Consider the following 25,211-nt stretch of genomic DNA (forward strand, 5'->3'; position numbering starts at 1 on the left):
TTTTTCTATTTTTCTTTTTATGTAGTTATTTTTTACATTTAATTTATTTATCAATTCATTTATTTGGCCTCTATAAATACTGCCTCCCAAAATGTACTTGTACATTTTTTGTTTGTAAACAAAAACAAAAAGTCAAATTACCTTTAAAGCCCAAAATAAAATAGTTCTTGGGTTCTCCGAAAATGACAAACACATATACATTTTTTGTGTAGTTTCCTGTCTATCAGCCCTAAAATACAATCAATTATTAAAATTGTGTTTATTCTAATTTTTTTCTTTCTTTTTTTTTTTAAATCAGACCAAACTAATCGCGCTGAACAACCGAACAGCCTTGTTAATCGAATACCGATCAGAGAACTCTGGCAAACATGGCGAATGACAAGGTGAGTGTCGGCTATTCTGTCTGTTTAAAGTTCTTTTTCACAGCCATGGGGTTTATTGGGCGTATCGGATCTGTTTCCTCCGCTAGCAAAAGTAGCTAGAAGTGGTAAAAAAGAAAAAAAAACACAACGGTATAGAGTTAGCATAGATTAGCTCCAGAAGAAGAATCTAAAGGGTTTCTTTCTAGATTCTGTCCGGCCTGACTTATAATTAATTTCGGTAACTATCGCAAAAACATTTGGAACTGTCGTAATTATCCAAAAGGCTGAGCCGGATGGGTTTTTATACATCAGATGCTCTTCATGTTAGTACCACCATCTTCTCCGCCCCTTAGTTTGTTGTCCATTTAACAAAGTGCTTTCATTGTAGGATCCTCTGAAACAGTTAAAAGATCTAACACAGCTCAAGAGTCAGTTGGAGGAAATCCAGAAGCGAGTAGAGCAGGAGGTCTCTGCTGGAATACCCCAGGTAAGTTCATGCAGGTCCTCCATCAAAGCTTGTTCTTTTAAAACACTTTCTGCAGCTGTCAGGCAGTGCGTTGCTATGGTAACTGAAGGTGTATTCTCTGACTCTTGAAGGGAGGCTCTGTGGTTGGATCTCCTCTGCTGAAGGGCTTCGTCGCTGGCTATGTGGTGGCCAAGCTGCGCTCCTCTGCCATCCTAGGACTACTGCTGGGAACGCTCACCGGCGTTTATGCAGCTCAGAACTATCAGGTGCCCAACATTGAAATGACCATCAGAGAGTACATGAACAGCCTGAAAAAAGGACCCAAATAATTGGGATTGACGTATGTTTTATTCATTTTTTTTAAAAAATTTTTGACTGGCCTTAATCTGACACGAGGACATGTTGTCGTTCCTGCTGGCTTGAGACAAGACTCCATTCAAGATTTTGATCTTTGGTTGGATTATAGTTACAAACTTTTACTGGAATTTCTCTTAGGACTCAAATTTACTTTTTTGTACTTGGTTTCAGTTGAATGTTGTTACCTTTTTTTTGACATTTCCATTATCAACACACTGTTCAAAGCATTGTGCCTACAACATTTCTCTAGGTTTTTTAGACTTTACCAGAGCAGCTATTTGAAGTCAGAGTTCTGTGCCATCATATGTGTATTTCTCTCTTAGTTAAAGTTGGGTTTAATAATATTTTCAAGGATTAAAAACACAAAAAGTTCATGTTTAACACTGATGTGCTGCTGTGTTGAGGATGATTGTGATCCAGAACGTGGGGGTCAGTTCCCCAGCACGTATTAAAGCGCCGCGGTTGAACAGGATAAAGTGGGGGGTCCTCTTGGGGCTCATGGTCCTTATTTATGGCTCCCACGCACCACTCATCACCCTCACCAAGGTAGACGGTCGCGTCCCCTTCAGTGCCTCCTCCTGCGTCCTCATGATTGAGTTGGTGAAGCTCTTCATCTCTCTGCTTAGTCTTTTGCTGGCTGGAGGTACATCTGCCCTGCTTGGACCTCCGGATCTTCTCACTGTGGCTCCCTATGCCGTCCCAGCTGCACTTTATGCCCTAAACAACAATTTGGTTGTTTTAATGCAGGCCTACATGGATCCCAGCTCATTCCAGATACTCTCCAACCTTAAAATAGCCTCAACAGCGCTGCTGTACTCCCTCTGTCTGAGAAAGCGACTGCGGCCTGTTCAGTGGTTAGGCCTGGGGCTCCTTGTGGCTGCAGGGGTATCTCACAGTTACAACACCCTGGATCTGGTGGACCCTGAAGGGGCCGAGGCTGAGGAGAGTTCCAGGCTTCATATCACAGCTTGGGGCCTTTTTCTTGTGTTTGTTTACTGCTGTGTGTCAGGATTGGCAGCTGTTTACACCGAAAGGGTCCTGAAGAGCCAAAGGTTGCCCCTTAGCCTGCAGAATTTCTACCTCTATGTGTTCGGGGTGAGCATCAACGGGCTGTCGTCTTTCTCGTCTTCAACAAGCGACAAAAGCTTCCTGGAGGGTTTCTCGGGGAAGGTTTGGGTCATCGTAGCGGGGCAAGCAGCTAACGGGCTCCTGATGTCTGTGGTACTCAAGCACGGCAGCGGGATCACCAGGCTGTTCGTCATCGCCTCCTCCATGCTCGTGAACGCTCTGCTGTCGTGGGCCGTGTTAGGTTTGCAGCTTTCCACATCTTTCCTGCTGCCTGTCTCTCTGATTGGATTGGCAGCTTATCTATACTACAGATAGCATGTGAAAGTTCAAGGATAAGGCTCCACCCACTCAGAACATTTCTGACCTGCTTCATTGTTTTTGACAGACTTTCAAAATAAAGTTTCTGCCTTTTTTTTTTTTTATCAAGTGTTGAACTTTTTGAATCTATCAAAGGATGTTTTGTCTTTTAGTTGATGACTGATCATGTTTTGATTCAAGTATTAAAAACTTTATGATAATATTGCAACAAATGTGTGATATAAATGAATATTCTGTGAGTTACAGATGTTCAGAGTGTTTATTCTTTTTGTAATTAAAAACTCTGCAAGGCCATGTGTCATAAAATAAAAATACTTGACCAATAAATTGTCAACAGTGTATTTATTCAGCAACATCAAACAGCAGATTAGTCATTGCTGCTGGGAAGTTACATGAATTATAGGATCCCCTCTTGCTGCTAGAGCATCTTTTATCTCTCCTAGTGCTGGGAAAAGAACAATAAAAAAAGGGGGTAAACGTTCTCTTCTGTTAGAGCCACATGTCCATAAGAAGCACACGCTGACCTTTACGAAGGTGTTGGTTGTCAGCTTGCAGCTGCTGGTTTTGAGCAGACAAATAAACAGCATCGTGCACAGCTTCCAGCAGCACGCCTCTGTACCTGCTCTCTGAAAGCTTCCTCTGCTCCTCACACACCTGACGAAACATCCGAAACACCTAGAGAGCACAAAATCAACTTAAGACATTCATTCTTACATCCTGAAAAATGTTGTAAAATGTCATCAAAGTGAAGAATAACTTCTTTATTTCACTTATTTGTTTCTATTTTTAGACTTTCTGACCACCTAAACTGCATCCAACCAGCAAAATATTCTTGTTTTGCATGACATCGTTTAGAAACAAAATCTCTTTAAGATTTTAAATCTTTATTGAAAATTGAAGGTTCTAAATTTCTATCAGTGTCTTTCATGCAATTTGTTATGTGGGAAAACTTTAGAAATATATTTTGGCCTGTTTATCTGAGCCTTTTGCATGCGACAAATACATATTAAACTTGAGTATTCAATGTAAATGACACTGAAATAAAACTTAATGAACATCTCCAATGAAAATTGCGTTTTTGAGGATATGTATAGCGGTATATAGAAAATTAACCTGAAAATTGCATTTCAGGGTATTTCTTTATTCAAATTGTTTTGAATCCGGAGCAGACAAAAAAATGTAGTTGGAAAAAGCTTCTAGTTGTTACGTAGAAACTACTACAACGAGCCACAAACTCTCTGCTCCTCCCGGTTCTGATGCATCCACTTCTAGAATACTAGATCTGACTCAAACCTGTACGGCTGGATAGCTCCAATATTGCTCACCGTTTATGTTACACACCCGTAATGTTAGGTCGGAGTTGTGAGGGGCTGTGAGCTAGCTGGAGAGCATTTAGATGGATTTCGGAAAGTAGTGGCAGGTCTTACACCTGGCCAACAGTCCCACCCACAATTCAGAGAAGAATTTCTGATGAAATCCTGCCGGTCTGCAGAAACTAAGTCCTACAAAAAACGACACAAGTTTTTGGATTTTGGCTAAAAACGGCATAATCATAATATAAAGACCACTGGGAACACTTTTGCAATAGACCAACATTCGATTGGAGTGGGACTTTAAAGGGATGAGGATAACATACGTTTGAAAAATTTCACAATCTATACAAAATCTTTAAGGTTTATTCACACATGGCAGTTGATTTTCTTCATAATTATTGAAAACAAAGTGACAAAAAACCCATTTGGGGTGTTTCTACTCTAGATTTACCAGTCTTTTTTGGGGGGGGTTAAAAGCTGCTGTGTGAGTTGGTCAGCAAGAATGAAAAATATCCCAATATCCTGTGGAAACATATTAAATGTGCAACAATATTTCCTCACAGCACCAAAAGCCCCCACCTGCAGGCTCTCCTCCTTCAGACACTGCAGCTCTGTTTGGTGTCGGTCATGTTGATCCTCCAGGTCTCTCTCAGCCTGCTGGGCCTCAGCACGCAGGGCCTCTATCTGCAGCACCAGAACCTGCCTCTCCCTGCTCAGAACCTGCAGCTCTCTCATAGGACTCTCCTGCTGCCACAATTAAGCCATAAAATACAAAAAAAAAAGAAGATTTGTGATGGAAAATAACATGGCTTTCACTTGTCACTCTAAACCAAGCCTCGGGCTAGTTTAAACGAACTCAGCATCCTCAGCTGAGACAGAGATCAAGCAGATTGTTGAACAGTGGTGCATCTCACTCTCACCGGTAGTTGCTCTAGTGCCAAGTCTCTTTCCATCTTCTCCACCTCCTCCTGAATTAATCTTCCATGATCCTCCTTAAGTTGCCTCCTCCGCTGCTGCGCTTCGTTGTGTTCCAACTGAGACTAATCATTAAATTGGCAGAATAAACGTCTTAGTGCGCGTTGCCCACTCTTCCATTCCGAAATCCTATTTTGATACTGAAATGAGTGTCGAGTCAGCTTTTTGAGTTCATCAAACCCCAACCCACACGTTATGCTGCCTACAAAAAAGTTGCTCCAGGAGCAGAAATTGTAGCATTTTCAGATAATTGAAGTGCGGGAAATAGAATTGTTGAAGATCATGATCGCACAGCACCAGACCCTCAAGAATATTTCAAAAGGACTTTCAGAAGAGAAAATAACTTGATCCTCTCATCTATTTGTCACAACACTTAGATGTATGGCATTTAATATCATTTGCTCCACAGCTAATATTATAAAGTAAAATGACTTTGGCATTTTGGAGGTTTATTTAAAAAAGTCAAGTATGGTTTCATGCCCCGTAAGAGCACCACTGATGCCATTTTTGCTTTGAGAATGTTGATGGAAAAGTACAGAGATGGTCAGAAGGAGCTGCATTGTGTGTTCGTAGATTTAGAGAAGGCGTATGACAGGGTGCCGAGGGAGGAGCTGTGGTACTGTATGAGGTCGTCTGGAGTGGCAGAGAAGTATGTCAGAGTAGTTCAGGACATGTATGAGAGAAGTATGACGGTGGTGAGATGTGCTGTAGGTCAGACAGAGGAGTTCAAGGTGGAGGTGGGACTACACCAAGGATCAGCTTTGAGTCCTTTTTTGTTTGCTATGCTGATGGACAGGCTGACAGACGAGGTAAGACAGGAATCTCCCTGGACAATGATGTTTGCGGATGACATTGTAATTTGCAGTGAGAGTAGAGAGCAGGTGGAGGAACAGCTAGAGAGGTGGAGGTTTGCTCTGGAAAGAAGAGGTATGAAGGTCAGTCGTAGTAAGACAGAATACATGTGTCTGAACGAGAGGGATCAAGGTAGAAGCGTTAGGTTACAGGGGACTGAGGTGAAGAAGGTGCAGGAGTTGAAGTACTTGGGGTCAACAGTTCAGTGTGATGGGGATTGTGGAAAAGAGGTGAAGAGGCGAGTGCAGGCAGGTTGGAGCGGTTGGAGGAAAGTGTCAGGAGTGTTGTGTGACAGAAGAGTGCCAGCAAGACTCAAAGGAAAGGTGTACAAGACAGTGGTGAGACCAGCTCTGCTCTATGGGTTAGAGACGGTAGCAGTGAGACAGAGACAAAAGGCTGATATGGAGGTAGCGGAGATGAAGATGTTGAGGTTCTCCTTAGGAGTGACCAGGTTAGACAGGATAAGGAACGAGTACATCAGAGGGACGGCTCATGTTGCCTGTGTTAGCGACAAAGTCAGAGAAGCCAGACTGAGATGGTTTGGACATGTTCAGAGGAGGGATAGTGGATATATTGGTAGAAGGATGTTGGAGATGGAGCTGCCTGGCCGGAGGGCAAGAGGACGACCAAAGAGGAGATATTTGGATGTCTTAACAGAGGACATGAAGTTGGCTAATGTTAGGGTAGAAGATGTTCATGATAGAGTGAGGTGGAAAAGGATGATTCGCTGTGGCGACCCCTGATGGGAAAAGCCGAAAGAGAAAGAAGATTTAAAAAAGTCAAGTTAGACAAGCTTATAAGAAAGAAAACTAAAAAGAAAAAATTCAATTTAATTTTAATGATGGTGTTTTTGAGGGGGAAAGGAGACACATGTTGGTCAAAATCTACAATATAGTCTGTAAAACAATGGATTATAATGTTTTCAGATGAATCTTAACTCCAAAAAGCAAAAGTGAATTTCCAGATGATGTTCTTTACTTGTGGAGGAAGCTGATTTTGTGCTCCTACGGCTTCCTTCCTCAGCGTCTCTTCTCTGAGAATCTCCTTCAGCTGCTTCATTCTCATCACTCTCTCCTGGATTTTCTCTATACTTCCTTTCCCATCTGAGAGCATCAGAAACATACAGCTTTCTGGGTAAGCTTTTAGGGCAAATCTAAACTTGTGAACATCTGGGTTTTTACCTTTAATATGTTCCTCCATTTCCTGTCTCAGTTGGTCCTGAAGGCGTTTCACTGTTTGTGTGATCTCTGTGTGGTCAGTGGGATGACCTCTAGACAACAGCTGATTCATTTTTGAGGGGTTGTAGCACTGCTGAAATAATGAACACAAACAATCTGGGGAAAAAAATGCCCTTCAGATTTGAAATATCAAAATGAGGGAGAACCCTTGAACAATCAAAACCTTGAATTGGATTTTTATCCTCTCAGATTCCTCTTTCCTTTTTCCCCAGGATTGATTTTTAACAGCCTGTTGCAAAGATCACAAAGCCGTTTTCAGGTTTTAATTTAAGAAAGACTTCATGTTACGCTAATCTGCCTTTTAGCTCATCAAAATGAGGGACCTGTAGGATTTGGGTCAGCTCAGCCAGCTTGTAAATGTTGGAAACTTCTCCCTCTCTCCGTGACAAAATGGTGTTTTGAAGATCAAGGATCTGCTCACGGATCTCCCGCTCAGCTGCTTTAGGACTCCAGCATCCTGTGGAGCTTTTAGTTACCAGTCTGCTGGTTTTCTGCGCCAAATCCAAAGCAGCGGGGGTTTCATCATCCAGAAGACCTACCAGGAAAACATCTGATGTCATATTTACCCTATATTCAACACCTTCATTCATTTCTTTGGAGAATTTACCTGCTGGATTAATGCAGTAAATTAGAAACGTTCGGTTATTTCCCGTTAAAGCCTCTTTGAGGAGGAAAAGTAGGAGGTTATCGTTGACTGCATCTGCAGAATGGATTTGGTCCATAGTCTTCACTAGTGGGTTTAACCTGGAAAAACAGAGATTGACATTTAATCTATTCAAAACTAATCAATATTTGCAATAACCTAATCCTTCACTTAGAAAATACAACTGATTTTTGGTAGAAACAAAAATCCTTTGGAGAATATTTGAAACCAGGGCTGGGGGAGACTTGATTGATGTTTCATTTTCCAAATATTTATGCTTGTGAGAAGAAAATTCCCTGAGAGTTACGCAAATATGTATATTTATATCACATTCGATAAAACAGTGATTTGCTTCCCCTCCATGTCCGCCAATAGCTGTGTAATTTTCATAAGCATCCGCAGTCCATGCCTTCCTGAAAATCTGAGGAAGAGTATGGTGGGTCTTTGTGGGAGACAGGCCTGGTGGTTCATTCACCATTAAAGTCATGCTGCATGAACATTATCTTGATTTATGACGCTTACTTTGTCATCATTTGTCAGCACAATAGCCCATATGTTTTCCACAGACAGTGGCCCAGTGATCAAACACTCACATTCCAGAAAGCAAATGTTGAGCAGACCTCTCCCTCCCAGAAGAACTCCATTTTGCTTTCAATATATAAACAAATAATTACTCACCCTTAATTCAAAACTTTCTTACTGTATAATTGAAAATCTTTTTTTTTTCTTCTTCAAACTGTGGTTGTTTTTTTTGGAACAATCAAAAAAATCTATTTCAGAGGAAATCTGCATGAGTAATTCCTGCTGATGTAGCTGCCTCATTCCTGAGGGTCTCTTCTGGTGCAAACTCATTTCACTGAAGGATTCTTGCTGCCCTCTCTGTCCTCTGACCCGTTTCGTAAGCTGATTTTTATCAGGTCCCACTTTGATTCTCTTATTCAGAAATTAATTGAAATTCTACTTAAGGGGAAAGGGAGAGACCCAGCTCACATATCCTGTTCAAACCTGTGACCTGTCCTAAAAAGACTTTAATGACTTGTCTGTAGTTCAATCAGCTTCTAATAAGATATATCTGACTCCAAATTGATACCTTGCGCTCCTTTAACACAATCCTGATATATAACTGTGCTTGAATGCAATGAATGCATTAGGAAATGTTAAAAGGTCAACTGCGCTCTGAGCAGAGGAAAACAACTGATGATTTGGCGGACACTGGTGGCGTTTGTCATTCTGAGGTCCTTTGGCTCCTGTCACTGACCCTCTGAGGTCAGTCCTGCTGGCTCCTCCTGCCAGGTGGAACAGCTGCAGCCGGCTGCGGCAGACATCCGACTCCTCTGACTCCTCCTGCTCCGGATGGAGTTTCCGTTCCAGGAGCACTGAGAACAGGGCGCTGCAGCTGACAAAGGACAAAGAGAAATGAAGCAAAAAAAGCTGACGTGACAATTTAATTGAAAGTTTGAAAAACAGACTTCCTCAAAATCTGGCCCCGGCTTCTTCTTCTTTCGGCTGCTCCCTTTAATCAAGGGTCTCAACTACTAATGACTCCCTCTAACTAACTATATCCTCTGCATCCTCCTCACGCAATACAACTACCTTCGTGTCCTCCTCCATTACGTCCATGAACCCCATTGTTGGTCTTCCTTAAGTCCTCCTTCCTAGTACCTCCAAGCTCATCCTCCTTTTACCAAAAGTTTCCCTACCTTCCTCCACCTGTTTCAATGCTTCTACATGCCTCTTCAATTCTTTCCCACATACTTTATATTTCTGGACTGTTGACCCCAAGTACCTTAAGTTCTTCATCTTCTTCACCTTTGTACCCTGTAACCTCACCATTCAACTCGAGTTCCTTTCATTTACACATAAAAGCTCCCTCTTGCTGCTCTTGACCTTCATTCCTCTCCTTCCTGGAGCAAACTTGCATCTGTCTAGATGTTTCTCCTCCTGTTCTCACTACATATTACAATGTCATCTGCAAACATCCTGATCCACAGAGATTCCTGTCTAACCTCACCTGTCATTATGCCCATCACAACAGTAAACAAAAAGAAGCTTAAAGCTGATCCCTGGTGCAATCCTAACTTCATCATGAACTTCTCTGTCACCCCTGCAGCAAATCTCACCACTGTCTTCCAGCTCTCATTCATGTCCTGAGCAGCTCTAGCATACCTCGCTGATACTCCAGACATTATCATACAAACCACAGCTCCTCTCTCTGTATCTCTGTATCTCTAGATCCACAGGACACGGTGTAGCACCCATCTTCTCTGTTCTCCCCCAGCGGCAATCCTCAAATCAAATGTTGTATCTGTTATTTTACCTTGGAATGAAACCCTACCATAGCTCGGACTATTTCCCATAACTTCTTCATTTGATTCATCGGCTTTGTAGTTTCCACAACTCTTGTTCTTAAAAAGGGGCACCAGAACACATGTCTATTCCTCAGGCATCGTCTCACTCTTCATATTCTTGTTAAACACTCAGTCAGAAACTGTGCTACCCCTTTTTCCCAGGTATGTTGTCAGGACCAAGGGCTTTTCCACTCTTCGTCCTCTTCAATATCTTCTTCGCCTCACCCTTTCTGGTCTTTGCTACTACCTGCTCCACAACGGATCCTGGATCTCTTCATCCATCTACCTCACATCCCACTTGGGGAGCATAACCCCTCCCAACATTCAGCATTACACTTTGAACGTTTAACTTCAGACTCGTCACCATCTCTGTTTTTAATTCTACGCTGCCTAAACCCACCTGGCTTTAATGAATGCCATAGTAGGGTCTTTGCAAAAAGAAATGATGAGCAGAAGCAGATGTGTTTAAGCAGGATAGCATTGTAAACAGACAAGAGTGTGTCCTGAGGAGCACCTCTCTGACACCCTCTTCACCTCCACAACATTGTCTTCTTTCCATCATTAGAACATCTTGAGCCCTGGTCTCAATACATAGCCCTTGCTTTTTTTTTTTGTGCTGAAGGCTCTTCCTGACAAACCTGGATTCAGAACAGCACACAGAAATGTTGGATTGTACCCCCTTGTGGTTACTTAACATGATCACAACCATTTTTTTTTAACCTACCGGTTGGAAACAGCACCAGAGTTGGTTTTCATTGCCTCCATGCATGTTTCATACAGAGCATATGCCTCTTCTGCAGAACACACGCTCACCTCACTTAAACCTCCCACAAAACTAGGGAAAAGGAGAAACATGCATCATTTAATTTACTGTATGATCCTAAACATTAGCTTTCTTAACCTTCCAAGGACCGGGTGTGTCAGAGGCTGCAAAGTCTGGTTGTTGTGGTTGAAGAGATCAACTGTACTGCCATCTGGAAAAAACTGGAATTGGGGAAAAAAAAGTCTCCTATGTTATAAAGACTACTGAGACTATTTGTGGCCGTGCAATTACAGAATGATTTACCTGAAGAAATGACACAGACACAAAAAAGTCATCTGTCATGTGTGATGTCATACAGCTAAACAGGTTTGTCAGAATCTGAAACAATCAGGATTGGAAAGAAAATTACAAGGAAATGGACATGTTTTTAAAGAACAGTACAAGCTGGTTTTTAGTTTCACCTTTCTCAGAAGACTGTTGTTGTTTAGAGCCTGGACCATCTCTGTGGAAGCTCCACATGCCAGCAGCGACGCATTAAACCCACTCAGCATGGACTCACTTAGAGTCTGCAGGAGTGCAGAGTGGAGGAGCTGCAGATCAGGGGTCACATTTGAACTTTTGAAGCCCAACAAAATGTTGTCACTTTCCAAAAAATGTGCAAGCTTTGAACTCCAAGTGAATGTTTTCATCAGAGGGCAGACAGAAACTGCTTTTACCTCAATGTTCTCAGCAGTTACCGCCTTATCAAACGTGAAGGACTTTCTGTCCTGATGGGAAACCGAAATGTTTAGGAGCTTGACAAAAAGAAAAAGAAACTCATCTGCAGGAAGTTTCTGTGTTTTACCTCAGCTTTAGTTGGCTTGTACTCAACTCCACAGCCGTCCTCACTTATAATTAAACTCTCTAAAAAAATTACCACATTTAATTTACAACAAAACCAGTGAATTTGTATATTTTTACATTCATTTTACCTGAACTTGCAGTGAGTACAACTTCCACTTTCACGCTCTGAGCTCCCTCGTCTATCTGTTAGACAGAGGAGGTCATTATCACATTCTCACACAAACCTGCCATGACTCCATATTCCCACTGTTTGCACAAGAAGCTCCAAACAATACTCTTAGAAAACACATACTCACTGCAGCGTTTGTGTTCATGGCGGCTGTCATCTGTGTAATTCCTGCCACTGCTGGATTTCTTTCCGGTCAAATATTAATGAGCTGGAATCTACTTTCACTGCTACAGTGGATCAAATTACATCTTTAAAATGATCAAAAATTCACGGGTAATACATGCTTAATGCCCCTTTTTTCTGCAGAAAACGTTAAACAGAGGTAAACTGATCCAACAGGATTTGCTTAAATGTTATGCTGGTTTTGTTTTGGGTACACTGCAAGAGATGTTTCTTTAATTCCAACATTACAACAAATAAAATATGTGTTTTCAATTATCAGTTTCATGGTATGAACTCCTCTAAATCTATTTACTATTAATACAGTTGTTGAATTTAAAGTACTGGTTTTATAAAATATGACATTTCAAGTCATGAAAAGCTTGCTCATTAAACAAACACCCCAATTTTAGATTTTGATTATCATTGTTGATGATCAAGTTGGAGTTTATGCAGTCTTACTTCTGTTACCAACACTTGTTGTTTGCAGAACAAAGTATATGTCACATGGACCTATGTAACAGGCAGAATAAATAAATAAAAAATATTTTAAATTGCTGCTCTATTGTTTTGATCGTATTACATCTCTTTTTTTTATTATTCTTTATGTTTATGTGGAGGTGGTCTTTGTCACAAGAACAGGCGGCTGGTTCCAATTGCAGCAGGTTCATTAGCTCAGCTAAAAGTCCACAAAGCTAAATCAGGGAAGTCAGGAAACAGAAGATAAGGTCCAAATGCACCACTAATGTAATGCCAGTGGAGTGACACAAACAATACTTCACACTAAGCCTCACTAAGTGTAGTGCTTAACCCTTGTGCCATCCTAGGCACTTTAACATTGGGAGTTGGTGTGGTACCTATTAGGTTAATATCACGGGAAGAATCACTCCACTTGCCTATGAATGTTTTCTGTCTTTAATCCTCTTACTATTCAGTTATTGATTGTTTATGCATAGAACGACCAGTAGGGGGCGAACGCGGCTTGTTTCACTCATTCGAGTAAATGCTCTCAATGAGGAAACAGCTCGTCTCGTTTTCCTTCTTTCTCCTTTCAGGTAATTATTAATTTGTTTAGAATATGTCTTGAATATAAACTGTCAGTTTGTTTTTGAAAGCGTCACAGAAATGCTTAACATGCTTTTTTGGTTAGTTGATGTTTGAGTGGAGAAAGATACGTTTGCTTGCTCAGTTTTCAAGCACGCGGCTGAATAGCGTGCACCTGCCATTTTGAATGCAGCGACACAGAAGTTAAAATGTTTAGCCATGTTTACTTGTAAGCTATGTTTAATATTTTAAAGTGCTTGAAAATATAATTCATTCGAGTAAATGCTCTCAATGAGGAAACAGCTCGTCTCGTTTTCCTTCTTTCTCCTTTCAGGAGAGTAACATTTTGGAGGCACCGCTGGGATGTGCAGCGCGAGGGTTTTCCCCCGACCGTGTGTGGAGCTCTTTTGCTAATCATCCCGAAAAACTACCCAGTCGAAGGCTTAAAGGACGTCAGACAGCAACCACTTGGAGTAACAGATGCCAGTTAAGTCCTTTACTACAAAAAGATCAGAAATAAGATGGAATCTGAACTGGAAAAACTGCATTTGGAAATCATAGGGGCACTATATCAATTGAGTGTGGAGCAGTTGGTCAAAGTATGTGAAGAACTTCAGATTTCTGGGCCTACAAAGGAACATGTTGCTGACAGAACTCGTACTCAACTAATCTACCATGTTATAAAACACCTTGATATTATTGAGTTGTCCAAACTGGAAGATGAGGGCATGTCAGATTTACTCCATGTAAAAGACATCATAGAAACAGTACAAATGGGTCAAGAAACCAAAGAGGATGACTCCCTTAACAATGCTGAGCGGGAGAAACTCCAAAGAGAGCTAGAGGCACTCAAGTTGACATTAAAAGAAAAGGAAAAAGCAATCCAGAGTTTAAGTACCAACACCACTTCCCCAGCCTATACTAAACCTCCCATGAAATCCACCATGCAAATATCAGCTGATGGCCTCACATGGCGTAAAGACTTTAAAATATCAGGCCAAATTGGCGAGCCAGGGCAAAAAGATCGACTGACATTCTCTAGTCTGGCAAGACAGATTGAAAACGGGCTTACTAAAGGGTACTCGGAAACAGATATTATTGATGCTGTCATTCGTGCCATCTCTCCAGGCATGCAATTAAGAAGCTATTTAGAGGGTAAAGAAAACCTAAGCCTCCCAGCCCTTCGCAGGATCCTTAGATCCCACTACCAAGAGAGAGGAGCTACAGATCTGTACAAACAATTAACATCAGAGTCGCAGAACAGCAAGGAAACTCCACAGAACTTCTTGATCAGAGCAATGGACTTGAGGCAAAAGATACTGTTTGCTTCTCAAGAGGCTGAATCAGGCTTAAAGTATGACCCAGTCCTCGTCCAGAGTTTGTTCATGCACACCGTGTTAACTGGACTCTTAAGTGATAACATCAAAAGTGACCTACAGCCGTACCTCTCAAACACTGATACATCAGATGAGACTCTGCTAGAGAAACTTAACTTAGCATGTGCCAATGAAAAAGAAAGGCAGGAAAAAAAGAAGCACTTTTCCCCACGAGCAGCAAGTGTCAGTACTGTGCAGTCCTGTGAAACTTCTTTGGAAAGGAAACAAATCCCCCAGAATTTCAACACCATTCCACCAAGTTTAGCTTCTGAAATAAAAGAAATACGCTCTGAAATGGTCCTGCTGAAAGATCTAAAGGCAGAGGTTTCTAAAATTATGGAAACCATTCAAAAGAATGTAGCCCCACTGCACCCAACCCAAAACACAGAAAGTTCTAACACACCACTCTCATGCTCAGTGATGCAGACTCCACAATATGGGACAGAAGCAAATCCCACTCAATTTCACCAATTGCAGACACCTGCAACTATACAGAACTACAGACCCACCTTTAGCTCTGGGAGGATGCGAGGCACAGCTCAGTTTCAGCAACGGTTTGCCCCACAACAGTTTTATTCAACATCTCGAGCCAGACGCAAATGTTATGGTTGTGAACAGACAGGAGAGGAATTTTGTCAACACTGTTTTCGATGTGGAAGTGCTGAACATTTCAGGGCAGGTTGTAAAGCAAGAATGATGTCAAAACCACCTAATCAGGGTTCTTTAAACTGAGGAAGGTTGCTCCTGTGGGACACCGAGCGACCACCATCTTAAATATGTCCCAGATTTGTGCCAGTTGTGAAGCTAAAGACAGAAACTTATTTAAATGTCGTTCAGTGTGTCGGTCTGTTGTTTATTGTTCAAAAACATGTCAGACAGCTCATTGGGACACACACAAGAAAAACTGTAAGCCCTACATGTGTCCAGATGTTAAGAAAACTGCAACCAGGTTCTGTGAGAAGCTTGAATGCAAAGGAAAAACAGAGGTAAAAAACACAAAGTCAGTGAAGGAACTGGTTGGCAAGAAATGTCTTATTAGGTGTTTCTTAAATGATCAGATGACCCAGGCTCTTTGGGACACAGGCTCACAGGTTTGTGCCATAGATGAAGGATGGAAGGAAAATCACTTACCTGACCTAGATTTGAGGGATGTATTAGAGTTACTTGATCCGCTTCAATCTTTGCATCTTGAAGCAGCTAATGGAACAGATATGCCATTTATTGGCTGGGTGGAAGTATCTTTTAAGCTTACTGCAGACGATAGTGAGCTGTTGATTCCTATATTGGTATTGAGGGGTAGACAACAACAGCATCCTATTATTGGTTTTAATGTCATTGAACACTTTGTGCAGCACAGTCAAGCAGAGGATGCCCTTTCTAATGAGAAGGAAAAGCTGGTTAAGTCAGTTAGATTTGCATTTCCTCACCTCAGAAACAAAAAGGCACAAGCATTTATTGATGCAGTAAAAGTAGGACAGACATGTGAATATTCTGTGAGGACAGTAAAAGAGAGGATTACTGTCCCAAAATGCAGCTCAGTGGAAGTTGAGTGTAGAGTACGGATTCCCCCGGTTAGGGAAGAACACATTTTGGTTTTTGAGCCCCATGACAACCCGCAGTGGCCAGAAGGGTTAGAGTTTTGTGATACAGTGGTTTTGTTGAAGGCCGGGTCTACTCCAAAAATTGTCATCAGTGTACAAAACCCCACAGGTCATGACATTATATTGCCTGGCAAAACTTCCGTCGGGGTAGTACAGTCAGTACAGTCAGTTTACCCAGTTGACATATTTAATCAGCAGCACACACCCGCAGTCACTGTTCATCATATTCAAACTGAAATATCTGAGAAAGCCACCCCTTCACAAGAACAATGGGACCCACCAGTTAATCTAACTCACTTGAATGATCAACAGAGGCAGGTTGTTTGTCAAATGTTGAGAGAGGAGTCAGAGTCATTTTCTAAAACAGATGATGACATTGGATGTATACCTAGTCTTCAAATGAAAATTTCCCTTAAGGATGCAGAGCCAGTGTCAAAAATGTATCTCTCAGTTCCAAAACCCTTGTACAAAGAAATGAAAGACTACCTGGAGGACTTAATTGCACAAGGCTGGGTTGAAAAGTCCTCATCTCCTTATTCTTCCCCAGTTGTGTGTGTGAGGAAAAAGGATGGCACACTACGCCTGTGCATTGATTATAGGGAGCTCAATAGGAAAACTCACCCAGATCGCCACCCTATACCAAGAGTACAGGACATGATGGACAATTTAGGAGGCAATAGACTGTTCTCACTACTTGATCAAGGTAAAGCTTACCACCAAGGCTTTGTTGAACGGGATAGTCGGCACCTAACAGCTTTTGTAACACCTTGGGGCCTTTATGAATGGGTACGGATTCCATTTGGACTAATGAACGCCCCTGCTGCATTTCAACGCTGCATGGAAGAATGTTTAGAAGGCCTCAGGGATGAAATATGTGTGCCCTATCTTGATGACATTCTTGTATTCAGCAGGACATTTGAGGATCACGTTGATCATGTCAGGCAGGTCCTGCAGAGACTGAGAGAACATGGGATAAAACTGAAACCCAAGAAGTGTGACTTGTTCAAAGCTGAGGTGCGCTACTTGGGACGGATTGTATCAGCTGAAGGAAACAAAATGGACCCTGCTGACACAGCTGCAGTAAGAGCATTAAAACACAAGAAACCCCATAATGTTGGTGAGTTAAGAGCTATGTTAGGACTACTGAGCTATTACAGGCAATACATCAAAAACTTCTCACGAATTGCCAGCTCTTTGTATGACCTGCTAAAAGCACCTACAGAAACGGCTGTGCAGCCGAGGAACAAAGACAAATGGCGAACAAAACAAAACAAGACAATCCCATCTAACACACCCATTGACTGGACTTCAGCACATCAGTCAGTCCTCGAACAACTGATAGACTGTTTGACAACACCCCCTGTTCTAGGCTTCCCAGACTTTTCTCAGCCTTTCATCTTACATACAGATGCATCAAATAAAGGACTGGGGGCTGTCCTGTATCAAAGACAGGATGGAAAGCTACGCGTGATTGCATATGGCTCACGCACCTTGACTGCAGCAGAAAAGAATTACCATCTACATTCAGGGAAATTAGAATTTTTAGCATTAAAATGGGCAGTCACTGAAAAATTTAGAGACTATTTGTATTACGCTCCAAGCTTCACAGTCTACAGTGACAACAATCCCCTTACTTATGTTCTGTCCACTGCCAAACTAAATGCAACAGGATGCAGATGGGTCGCAGAACTTGCAGATTTCCATTTTACAGTTAAATACCGTCCTGGAAAAGAAAACATAGACGCTGACAGTTTATCCCGAATGCCCTTGGACATGGAAGTCTTCATGGAAGAATGCTCACAAGAAATGCTTTACGATGTTATTGGAGCTACTACTGAAGCAGTGGAAAATCAGGACATTTGCAGTGCAGTATGGTCTATGGGACTTAGCTCCACAACAACAACACCTACGGACAAGTCTATCACCCAACTGACCATTGATCAAATTAACGCAGATCAGAGAAAAGATCAAATCATTGGAGTCATAATTCACCATAAACTGGCAGGACAAAAACCAACAAGTTCACAGTTAAAAGGACTCAGCCCAAAAGTTACGTGCCTCCTGAGAGAATGGGATAAACTTCACATTGATGAGACTGGAGTTTTGTATCGGAAAACACTGAACAGGAAACAGCTGGTGTTACCAGAAAAACACAAAAACAAAGTTTTACAGGAACTTCATAATGAAATGGGTCATCAGGGTGTGGACAGGACCACTTCTCTAGTCAGAGACAGATTCTACTGGCCTCACATGCAAAAGGACATTGAAGACTATGTCATGAGGAAATGTGTGTGCCTTAAACAGAAGAAACCCCAACATGAGACAAAAGCACCAATCACAAACATTGTAACCACTCACCCTTTTGAGTTGGTCTCACTTGATTTCTTGCACCTTGATAAATGCTCAGGTGGTTATGAGTACATTCTCATAATTATTGATCATTTTACTCGCTTTGCCCAGGCTTATGCCACAACTTCAAAATCAGGCAAAACAGCTGCAGATAAATTGTTCAATGATTATGCACTGCGATTTGGATTTCCCACCAGAATTCACCATGACCAAGGTGGTGAATTTGAGAATCAGCTATTCTCACAACTAAACAAGTACTGTGGTGTTACAGGTTCACGAACTACTCCCTACCACCCTCAGGGGAATGGCCAGGTTGAGAGGTTTAATCGAACTTTACTTCAGATGTTGAGAACACTCACAGACAAGCAAAAAAGTAATTGGAAAGAGTCTCTGAACAAATTGATCTTTGCTTACAACTGTACTCGAAGCGAGGTGACGGGTTTCTCCCCCTTTTACTTGTTGTATGGACGCTCTCCGCGCCTCCCCATAGATGCACTCTTTGGTTTGAATCCCAAACAAGGTGACAGTGACCGCCATTGCTATGTGAAAAAATGGAAACAAGGTATGGAAGAGGCATGTGAGATTGCCAGAGACAGTGCCCAGAAAGCTGCCTCAAAAAGTAAGCGCAACTACAAGAGTAACATTAAGATCCCAACACTTCGACCAGGTGATCGAGTTTTGATCAGAAACCTAACACCTCGTGGTGGTCCAGGCAAGTTGAGAAATTATTGGGAAGACATTGTCCATACAGTTGTCCGGCAAATAAATGAGGATGTTCCTGTATATGAACTCAAACCTGAAAAAGGTCCAAAGAAGTCAAGAATCTTACACAGAAACCTTCTTTTGCCTTGTGACTCTTTACCAGCAGATTTTCCTGTTCTATCACACCCAAAGAGAAGAAATGTGCAGAAACGTGAGGACAACAAGGCGTCAAGTGAGGATGATTCTGAGGATGAGGAGAACTACTACCCAGCACCTCTTGAGCCAGGTGAAACTTACTGTGATCAATCTGAGCTCACACCTGAAGTTTGTGATCCTACACCTGAGAACTCAGAACACATACACCAAACGGGGAACACACTGCCTGTACTTGAGGAGGAACCGGAAAGGGCTGGTGGAACCCAACACTGCTCAGACACAGAAGATAGTATTTCTTCACCCCCTGCTTTGATTGATTGTGGTGAGGAAAGACATCAAAGACCTCAGCGATCTCACAGACGGCCGAAAGTTTTCACGTATGACACTCTTGGTACTCCAGCATGCCACAAAATAGGGACACATTCATGTTCCTGGATGAGCTGGAATATGCCTCAATTGAACACTGTTCCCACATATTATCAGCTTACTCCCTATGGATACTAAAGAGTCAAGAAGGACTATGCACATTAAACTAAATGTTAAAAACTGCAAGTAAAAAAAAAAAAAAAAAAAAAAAAAAAAAAAAAGAGTTCCATGTTACGTTACTATGACTGTATTTTACACTGTTGTTGAGCAATAGACAATGTCTCGGCATTGGGTACTATTACTGTATGGTTTTCTTGATTGAGAATACTAAAATGGCTATTACATGAAAAATAGTTCTCAATGAGAAGTGTTTTTGACTGTGTTTTTTTTCTAAGTAGATTTGAATGGTTTTTAAGAAACTGTTTTGTGTACATTGAATTAATGTTGAGGACAACATTTTCTTTGTGTGGGAGTGTGTGGTACCTATTAGGTTAATATCACGGGAAGAATCACTCCACTTGCCTATGAATGTTTTCTGTCTTTAATCCTCTTACTATTCAGTTATTGATTGTTTATGCATAGAACGACCAGTAGGGGGCGAACGCGGCTTGTTTCACTCATTCGAGTAAATGCTCTCAATGAGGAAACAGCTCGTCTCGTTTTCCTTCTTTCTCCTTTCAGGTAATTATTAATTTGTTTAGAATATGTCTTGAATATAAACTGTCAGTTTGTTTTTGAAAGCGTCACAGAAATGCTTAACATGCTTTTTTGGTTAGTTGATGTTTGAGTGGAGAAAGATACGTTTGCTTGCTCAGTTTTCAAGCACGCGGCTGAATAGCGTGCACCTGCCATTTTGAATGCAGCGACACAGAAGTTAAAATGTTTAGCCATGTTTACTTGTAAGCTATGTTTAATATTTTAAAGTGCTTGAAAATATAATTCATTCGAGTAAATGCTCTCAATGAGGAAACAGCTCGTCTCGTTTTCCTTCTTTCTCCTTTCAGGAGAGTAACATTGGGTCATCTAGACCCACTAGACAGTGCGCTGAACCTTTTTTTGTCAATGATTTGTGATCTTCACTGGTGTCCATGGATTACATGAAATCTTTCCACCTTTATCCACCTTTGTCATGGTAGGGAGAACATGTCAATGTAGGGGTGGGGTCATCTAAAATAGCACAAGGGTTAAGCATGCTGTGGTTGATTGAATGAATCAGATTGAAGGTCAGGTGTGCTGCATTTATAACGTTTGTTCACCCTAACTTGGTTTGTATGTGAGCTTTTATAAAAAGAATAAATAAAAAAAATAATAATAAAAAAAGAGGCACACACATTATTAAAAGTATTACTGTTTTTTGTTTTTTCGGTCTTGTATGTGTGTTTGATATTAATAATTGTTTATTGTGCAAGTGACTGTGAATTTCTGTAAATTGAAAAATGTACAATAAAGTTTATTGGAAAAAAAACAAAGATGTGCTGCATCCAGGAAGTGTGCGCTGGGGTTGCTGGGAGATGTAGTGTATTAAGAACACGGAAGATGGGTACCGATGGTGACCAGAGGGGGACACAGCTCAGACTTCTGACAGTCTTCTTAAAAGCCTTTAGGCTTCTTCCACTTCCCTGCACATCAGCTTGTTATTTAAGTAAACGCATGTCTAATTTTATGTTTTGTTTTCTTTGTATACTATGTCATGATTAGCATGTACATTTCTTTTATTTTTGCTAAATAACTTGAAATAAAACCTTTACGGGAGCTTTTTTATCATAAACAATCACACTATGACCATCTTTATTTTAACACCTTTAAAGAAAAGTTAATCAAATTATTAAGTCTGTACTTTGAATGTGGGGCTTTTAGATCAAGTTCATCACACTTCCTCTTCTCTTATGTTTGAGTGGGACTAGTTAAAGTCCTGAAAGCCATTTTAAGCACAAAAACCCAATTTTAATATGTTTTAAAAGAAATCAATTACACTCAAAAGCCTTTTTCTTTTTTTTTAATGTAAATTAAATGGACACACCAGGAAAAAGCCTTTTAAAAGTGACAGAAGACGTAAAAAGAACCGAGGCGTTTCAGGCTTGCAATGATTTGATTCGAAGCAGACAGCAAACTTTAAAATCAGGTGATAAGATGGACAGGTGGCTTACAGGTGATTTGAACTGCAAAGTTGTCAGATCTGCATCAGATTTACAATAACAGAGTATAAAGTTCTGCAAAGACTGGATAAGAAGAAGAAGAAACTCCTCACTTCGGCTCGGCTCTGCTTCATTTACTTATCTGCAAAAAGACAAAACGTCATGAATTACAATTATGGGTTTTTGCAAATGCAAGATAATCCATACACACAAACAAATACCCTTTTTCTCATCATCAAGAAAGGTCCTCTGCATCAGTCTGGGTTGAACCATCATGCGATAAGGAGCCAAGCCTAGAATCATATAAAAGATAAAAATATTGAGTCATTGATTTGACTTCCTGTCAGCCTATCTCAACAGTTGAAGCCCTTCTTATTACCTCGGCGACAGTCAGGGCGTCCGCGCATGGTGGTTCCCTCGATGGGGTTGCCAGACTCGTCCACACACCAGCAGTATCCAGTGGCGTGCCAGCACTGCATGGCCTTGTATTTGCCCTGCTCATCACACTGAGGCTTGTATGTGCCGATCTTGCTGATGGTGTCCGGTGCTGCCTCCAGCTGGCATTTGGTCTTGATCATAGATGCTGTTAAAACATTGGAGCTTCCTGTCAGTGTGTTAATGCTGAAATCTGCTCCATAGTACATAATTCAGGACGTTTGGGACATGCAATCAGCTGGTTCAAATCTTGATGTCTGCATATTGTTACATTCTCACAGTACAAGAGAACCAGATGGATAACAAAAGGAGGTAAATCCTGGAGTAACCTGGCTGAGGAGTTGGAGCAGGAGGCTGCTTCTGGGCCATCTGGAAGATCAGCCAATAGCGCATCCAAGTCTCAAAAGTCTGCGGGGGGAAAACGCAAAAAAAAACAACATAACAATGTTTCATTTTTGACTCCTACATAGTTTTTTGTCTGCCTATGAAGGATTAGGAAGCTTTACCTGCCACTCGCTCTCATTGACCTGCTGCCTCAGGGTCTCCAGGTTGGCCTGGAAGGTCTCATTGAACTTTGGCAGACTGAAATCCTGCCAGGTGAATAGCAAGGCTTTAGCTCCAAGAACAACTCAAAGCAACACATCAAGAAGTGGTTAAGTGACACTCACCTGCATGAGATCCATCAGCTGCTTCTCCACGCTGACCACAGCTGTGTTCTGCAATTTCTGGAGGACGAGGAAAATCATTATTTTTAGTCATTCGATAAATCAATATTTGTACATAACGACACAGTCAGAGGTTTGGGAATAAGCTCACAGTCAAAGGAGTCTTGGCGTCTTCACTGAAGTCTGACACCAGAGGCAGGCTGTTCATTGGCATGGCCATCCTCGCTGGAGCAACGGCTGCAAAGCAACAAAGCAATCCGAAAAAGGCAACAGAAAAAAATTAAAAACAGCAGTTAAAACATTTAATAACACGCAAAATACTTGATAATTTCACAAAAGTCAACAGATGTTTTAATCCGTTGTTGCATTAAAAGTATGACAAAGTAGCAAAAAAAAAAAAAAACGAGGGCTTTAGAAGTCTAATGAATATTGCATTTTTACATTATATTTGACAAGGATCTGAGTGAAAAATAATTCTCTTGCTGCATCTAGTTTGATTAATGCCAGCAAACAGCATTGAGTGTGGGACGTTCTTCCATATGTTTGTAATATTCCAGGTGTAAAAGCTTGAGATTTCGAGATTTTCTTTTTTTAATCTAAACCAAAAAATAAAAAACATGAACAATTTTTTTATTTGATCTTTGCTTTTTTATTCTTCTAGTCTTGTTGAACAAAAATGTGTTTTTTCTATCCAGGTATAGGAAGTGGTTCAGCTTGTTTTTTTAGATATCAAAATAAAACTTAAATAAAAACTGTTTTTTATAAGAAATCTATATATAATGGTTGCTATATAGTTAATTGAAATAATTTATTTAAAAAAAGCAATACATTGAGTTTATTTGATACTTGGCTGTCCTTGTAAGTGTTCAATCTGCAAAGTTATAAAAAAAAATGTATCCTGTTTTCATTTCAATATCAAAAATAAAAAAAACAATAAACGGGAATTTCTTGATAAACCAAAAGAGGACTTTTCATTTCTTGGTCTGACCACAAGGAACATTTCTTTAGAACTAGCTTTCACTTCCCTCTACATGTTTCACTTTTACGACAAATGATAACAAGGACACATTCTTATTAAAAATGCAACATATAGTTCTATAGAAAGCAGCCCCCTTTTTTACCCTGGGATGCTCGTGTGAGTTGTTTCCCCATTCTCTCAGAGCTCTTCTGAAGGGTGTGGATCTGCTGCTTCTGGTTGAACACCATGTAGGCAGTGAAAACCTGGCTGGCCAGCAGCAGACATGCCAATGTGGTCAGGCCGGCAATCTTGAAGGCACGGCTGTTGGAGCCCCTGCAGGAAAACAAAAGAAAAGTCACTTACAAAGCATCAAATAACAGAAAAGAGACTGTAATTCTAACCAAAAACGTAGACGCAGCAACAGGAATAAGGAAACCGCTTCATTATAAAACCAAGGATATTGCCTTTTCACTCATTTCTTTAACTGAAGTGACTTTCAGAGATAATTATAAAGAATGATGCAATAGAAAGTTGAAATAAGGCAGATATGTCTCATTTTTAAAGCAATTCTGTAGGAATTTTTTTCTCTCAAGGTCGTTTAGTAAGTGTTTTCTTTTCCACTGCACTGGTATAAACCACAAATTTCTGTTTTGAGATCTCCAAAAATACATGTGTACTAAAAATTTGAAAATAAATAAAAACAAAACAAAAGCAACAAAATTGAATTTAAAAAAATTAGATCATTTTTTTTTATTAAAACTGTCATGCAGAAGTCTTTTTTTTTAACTTTTCCTAGACCATAACACAGTTTCCAGTTGATTTAAATCCACTGATTTAAATATTATTTTCCTGTTGTGTCACAATTGACCCCTAAAATAATCATGTGACTAAATTATGTATAACTAAAACCATTACTACTTCGAATTTTAATCACATTAGTTCAATGTGTGTCTACAAAACAAAACCAAGCGTTACAGCCAATAGCAAGGGAGCGTCACTAGTTGCTAGGCAGACGTCTTCTTCCAGAAACAGGGAAGTACCAACTTAAAGTCCATTTGAGACACACATGAAACAATAAAACATAAATATTAACATTATAACATTGTAAAAAAATAATGAAATAATAACTTTACTTTCCAAAACGTTACAATTTAGAAAAAAAGTTTCTTAGAATTTTTTTATAATAAAGAAAAAAGGATGCAACTTAAACTTAGGACAAAAATTATTCGTACAAGTTAGTTCTATTTCTAATGTAAATAAGTATATAATGAGATAAGCATCGTACACTAGCAGTTTTTTTTTCGCCTTCTTAGCTTAAGTACTTCACTTCAAGTGTATGTTTTCAGTTGTTCTCCTCACCCTCTGTGCACCACACGGTGGATGAGGTTCTCCTCGCTGCCGGACACATCCTCTGCTGCCAGGGAAGCATCTTCTGCAGTGTTGGCCATCTTCAGCGCCTCTCTGCTTCTTCTTCTTCTAACTATAAATCTGGGAGAACTATGAAGCTCTCTTACATAAATTCTCTTCAGAATGAGAATCAAGAACCAATC

At 40.7% G+C, this 25,211-nt stretch overlaps 3 protein-coding genes across 5 annotated transcripts; 1 reads left to right on the forward strand and 2 right to left on the reverse strand.

The window, feature by feature from the left end:
• Positions 1-279: 279 nt before the first annotated feature.
• slc35a4 (solute carrier family 35 member A4) lies at positions 280-2,898 on the forward strand. 2 transcript variants are annotated; one of them, XM_004073308.4, is made up of 3 exons: positions 280-383; positions 751-849; positions 960-1,621. In XM_004073308.4, exons 1-3 carry the CDS (start codon positions 369-371, stop codon positions 1,155-1,157), a joined length of 312 nt encoding a protein of 103 aa, XP_004073356.1. In that variant the 5' UTR covers positions 280-368; the 3' UTR covers positions 1,158-1,621. The 2 variants fall into 2 exon arrangements, with proteins under 2 accessions (XP_004073356.1, XP_023814995.1); XM_023959227.1 differs by lacking the exon at positions 280-383 and having other exon boundaries at positions 750-849; positions 960-2,898.
• Positions 2,895-12,220, reverse strand: LOC101158536 (trichohyalin-like). 2 transcript variants are annotated; one of them, XM_023959226.1, is made up of 17 exons: positions 11,843-12,220; positions 11,675-11,729; positions 11,548-11,606; positions 11,420-11,470; positions 11,165-11,293; positions 11,007-11,081; positions 10,665-10,924; positions 8,851-8,988; positions 7,557-7,693; positions 7,273-7,484; positions 7,113-7,178; positions 6,893-7,022; positions 6,690-6,814; positions 4,805-4,924; positions 4,464-4,628; positions 3,096-3,246; positions 2,895-3,016 (listed from the first exon to the last, which is right to left on the reverse strand). In XM_023959226.1, exons 7-17 carry the CDS (start codon positions 10,793-10,795, stop codon positions 2,943-2,945), a joined length of 1,449 nt encoding a protein of 482 aa, XP_023814994.1. In that variant the 5' UTR covers positions 10,796-10,924; positions 11,007-11,081; positions 11,165-11,293; positions 11,420-11,470; positions 11,548-11,606; positions 11,675-11,729; positions 11,843-12,220; the 3' UTR covers positions 2,895-2,942. The 2 variants fall into 2 exon arrangements, with proteins under 2 accessions (XP_023814994.1, XP_023814993.1); XM_023959225.1 differs by having other exon boundaries at positions 4,464-4,631.
• A 9,228-nt stretch (positions 12,221-21,448) lies between these two features.
• cd74 (CD74 molecule) lies at positions 21,449-25,211 on the reverse strand. The gene is made up of 9 exons (XM_004073310.2): positions 25,021-25,211; positions 23,825-23,994; positions 22,855-22,940; positions 22,707-22,763; positions 22,545-22,628; positions 22,368-22,446; positions 21,983-22,186; positions 21,825-21,896; positions 21,449-21,745 (listed from the first exon to the last, which is right to left on the reverse strand). The coding sequence occupies exons 1-9, from the start codon at positions 25,107-25,109 to the stop codon at positions 21,738-21,740; spliced, it is 849 nt and encodes a 282-aa protein (XP_004073358.1). The 5' UTR covers positions 25,110-25,211; the 3' UTR covers positions 21,449-21,737.

The sequence above is a fragment of the Oryzias latipes genome, chromosome 10, assembly GCF_002234675.1.
Source record: "Oryzias latipes chromosome 10, ASM223467v1".
NCBI lineage: Eukaryota > Metazoa > Chordata > Actinopteri > Beloniformes > Adrianichthyidae > Oryzias > Oryzias latipes.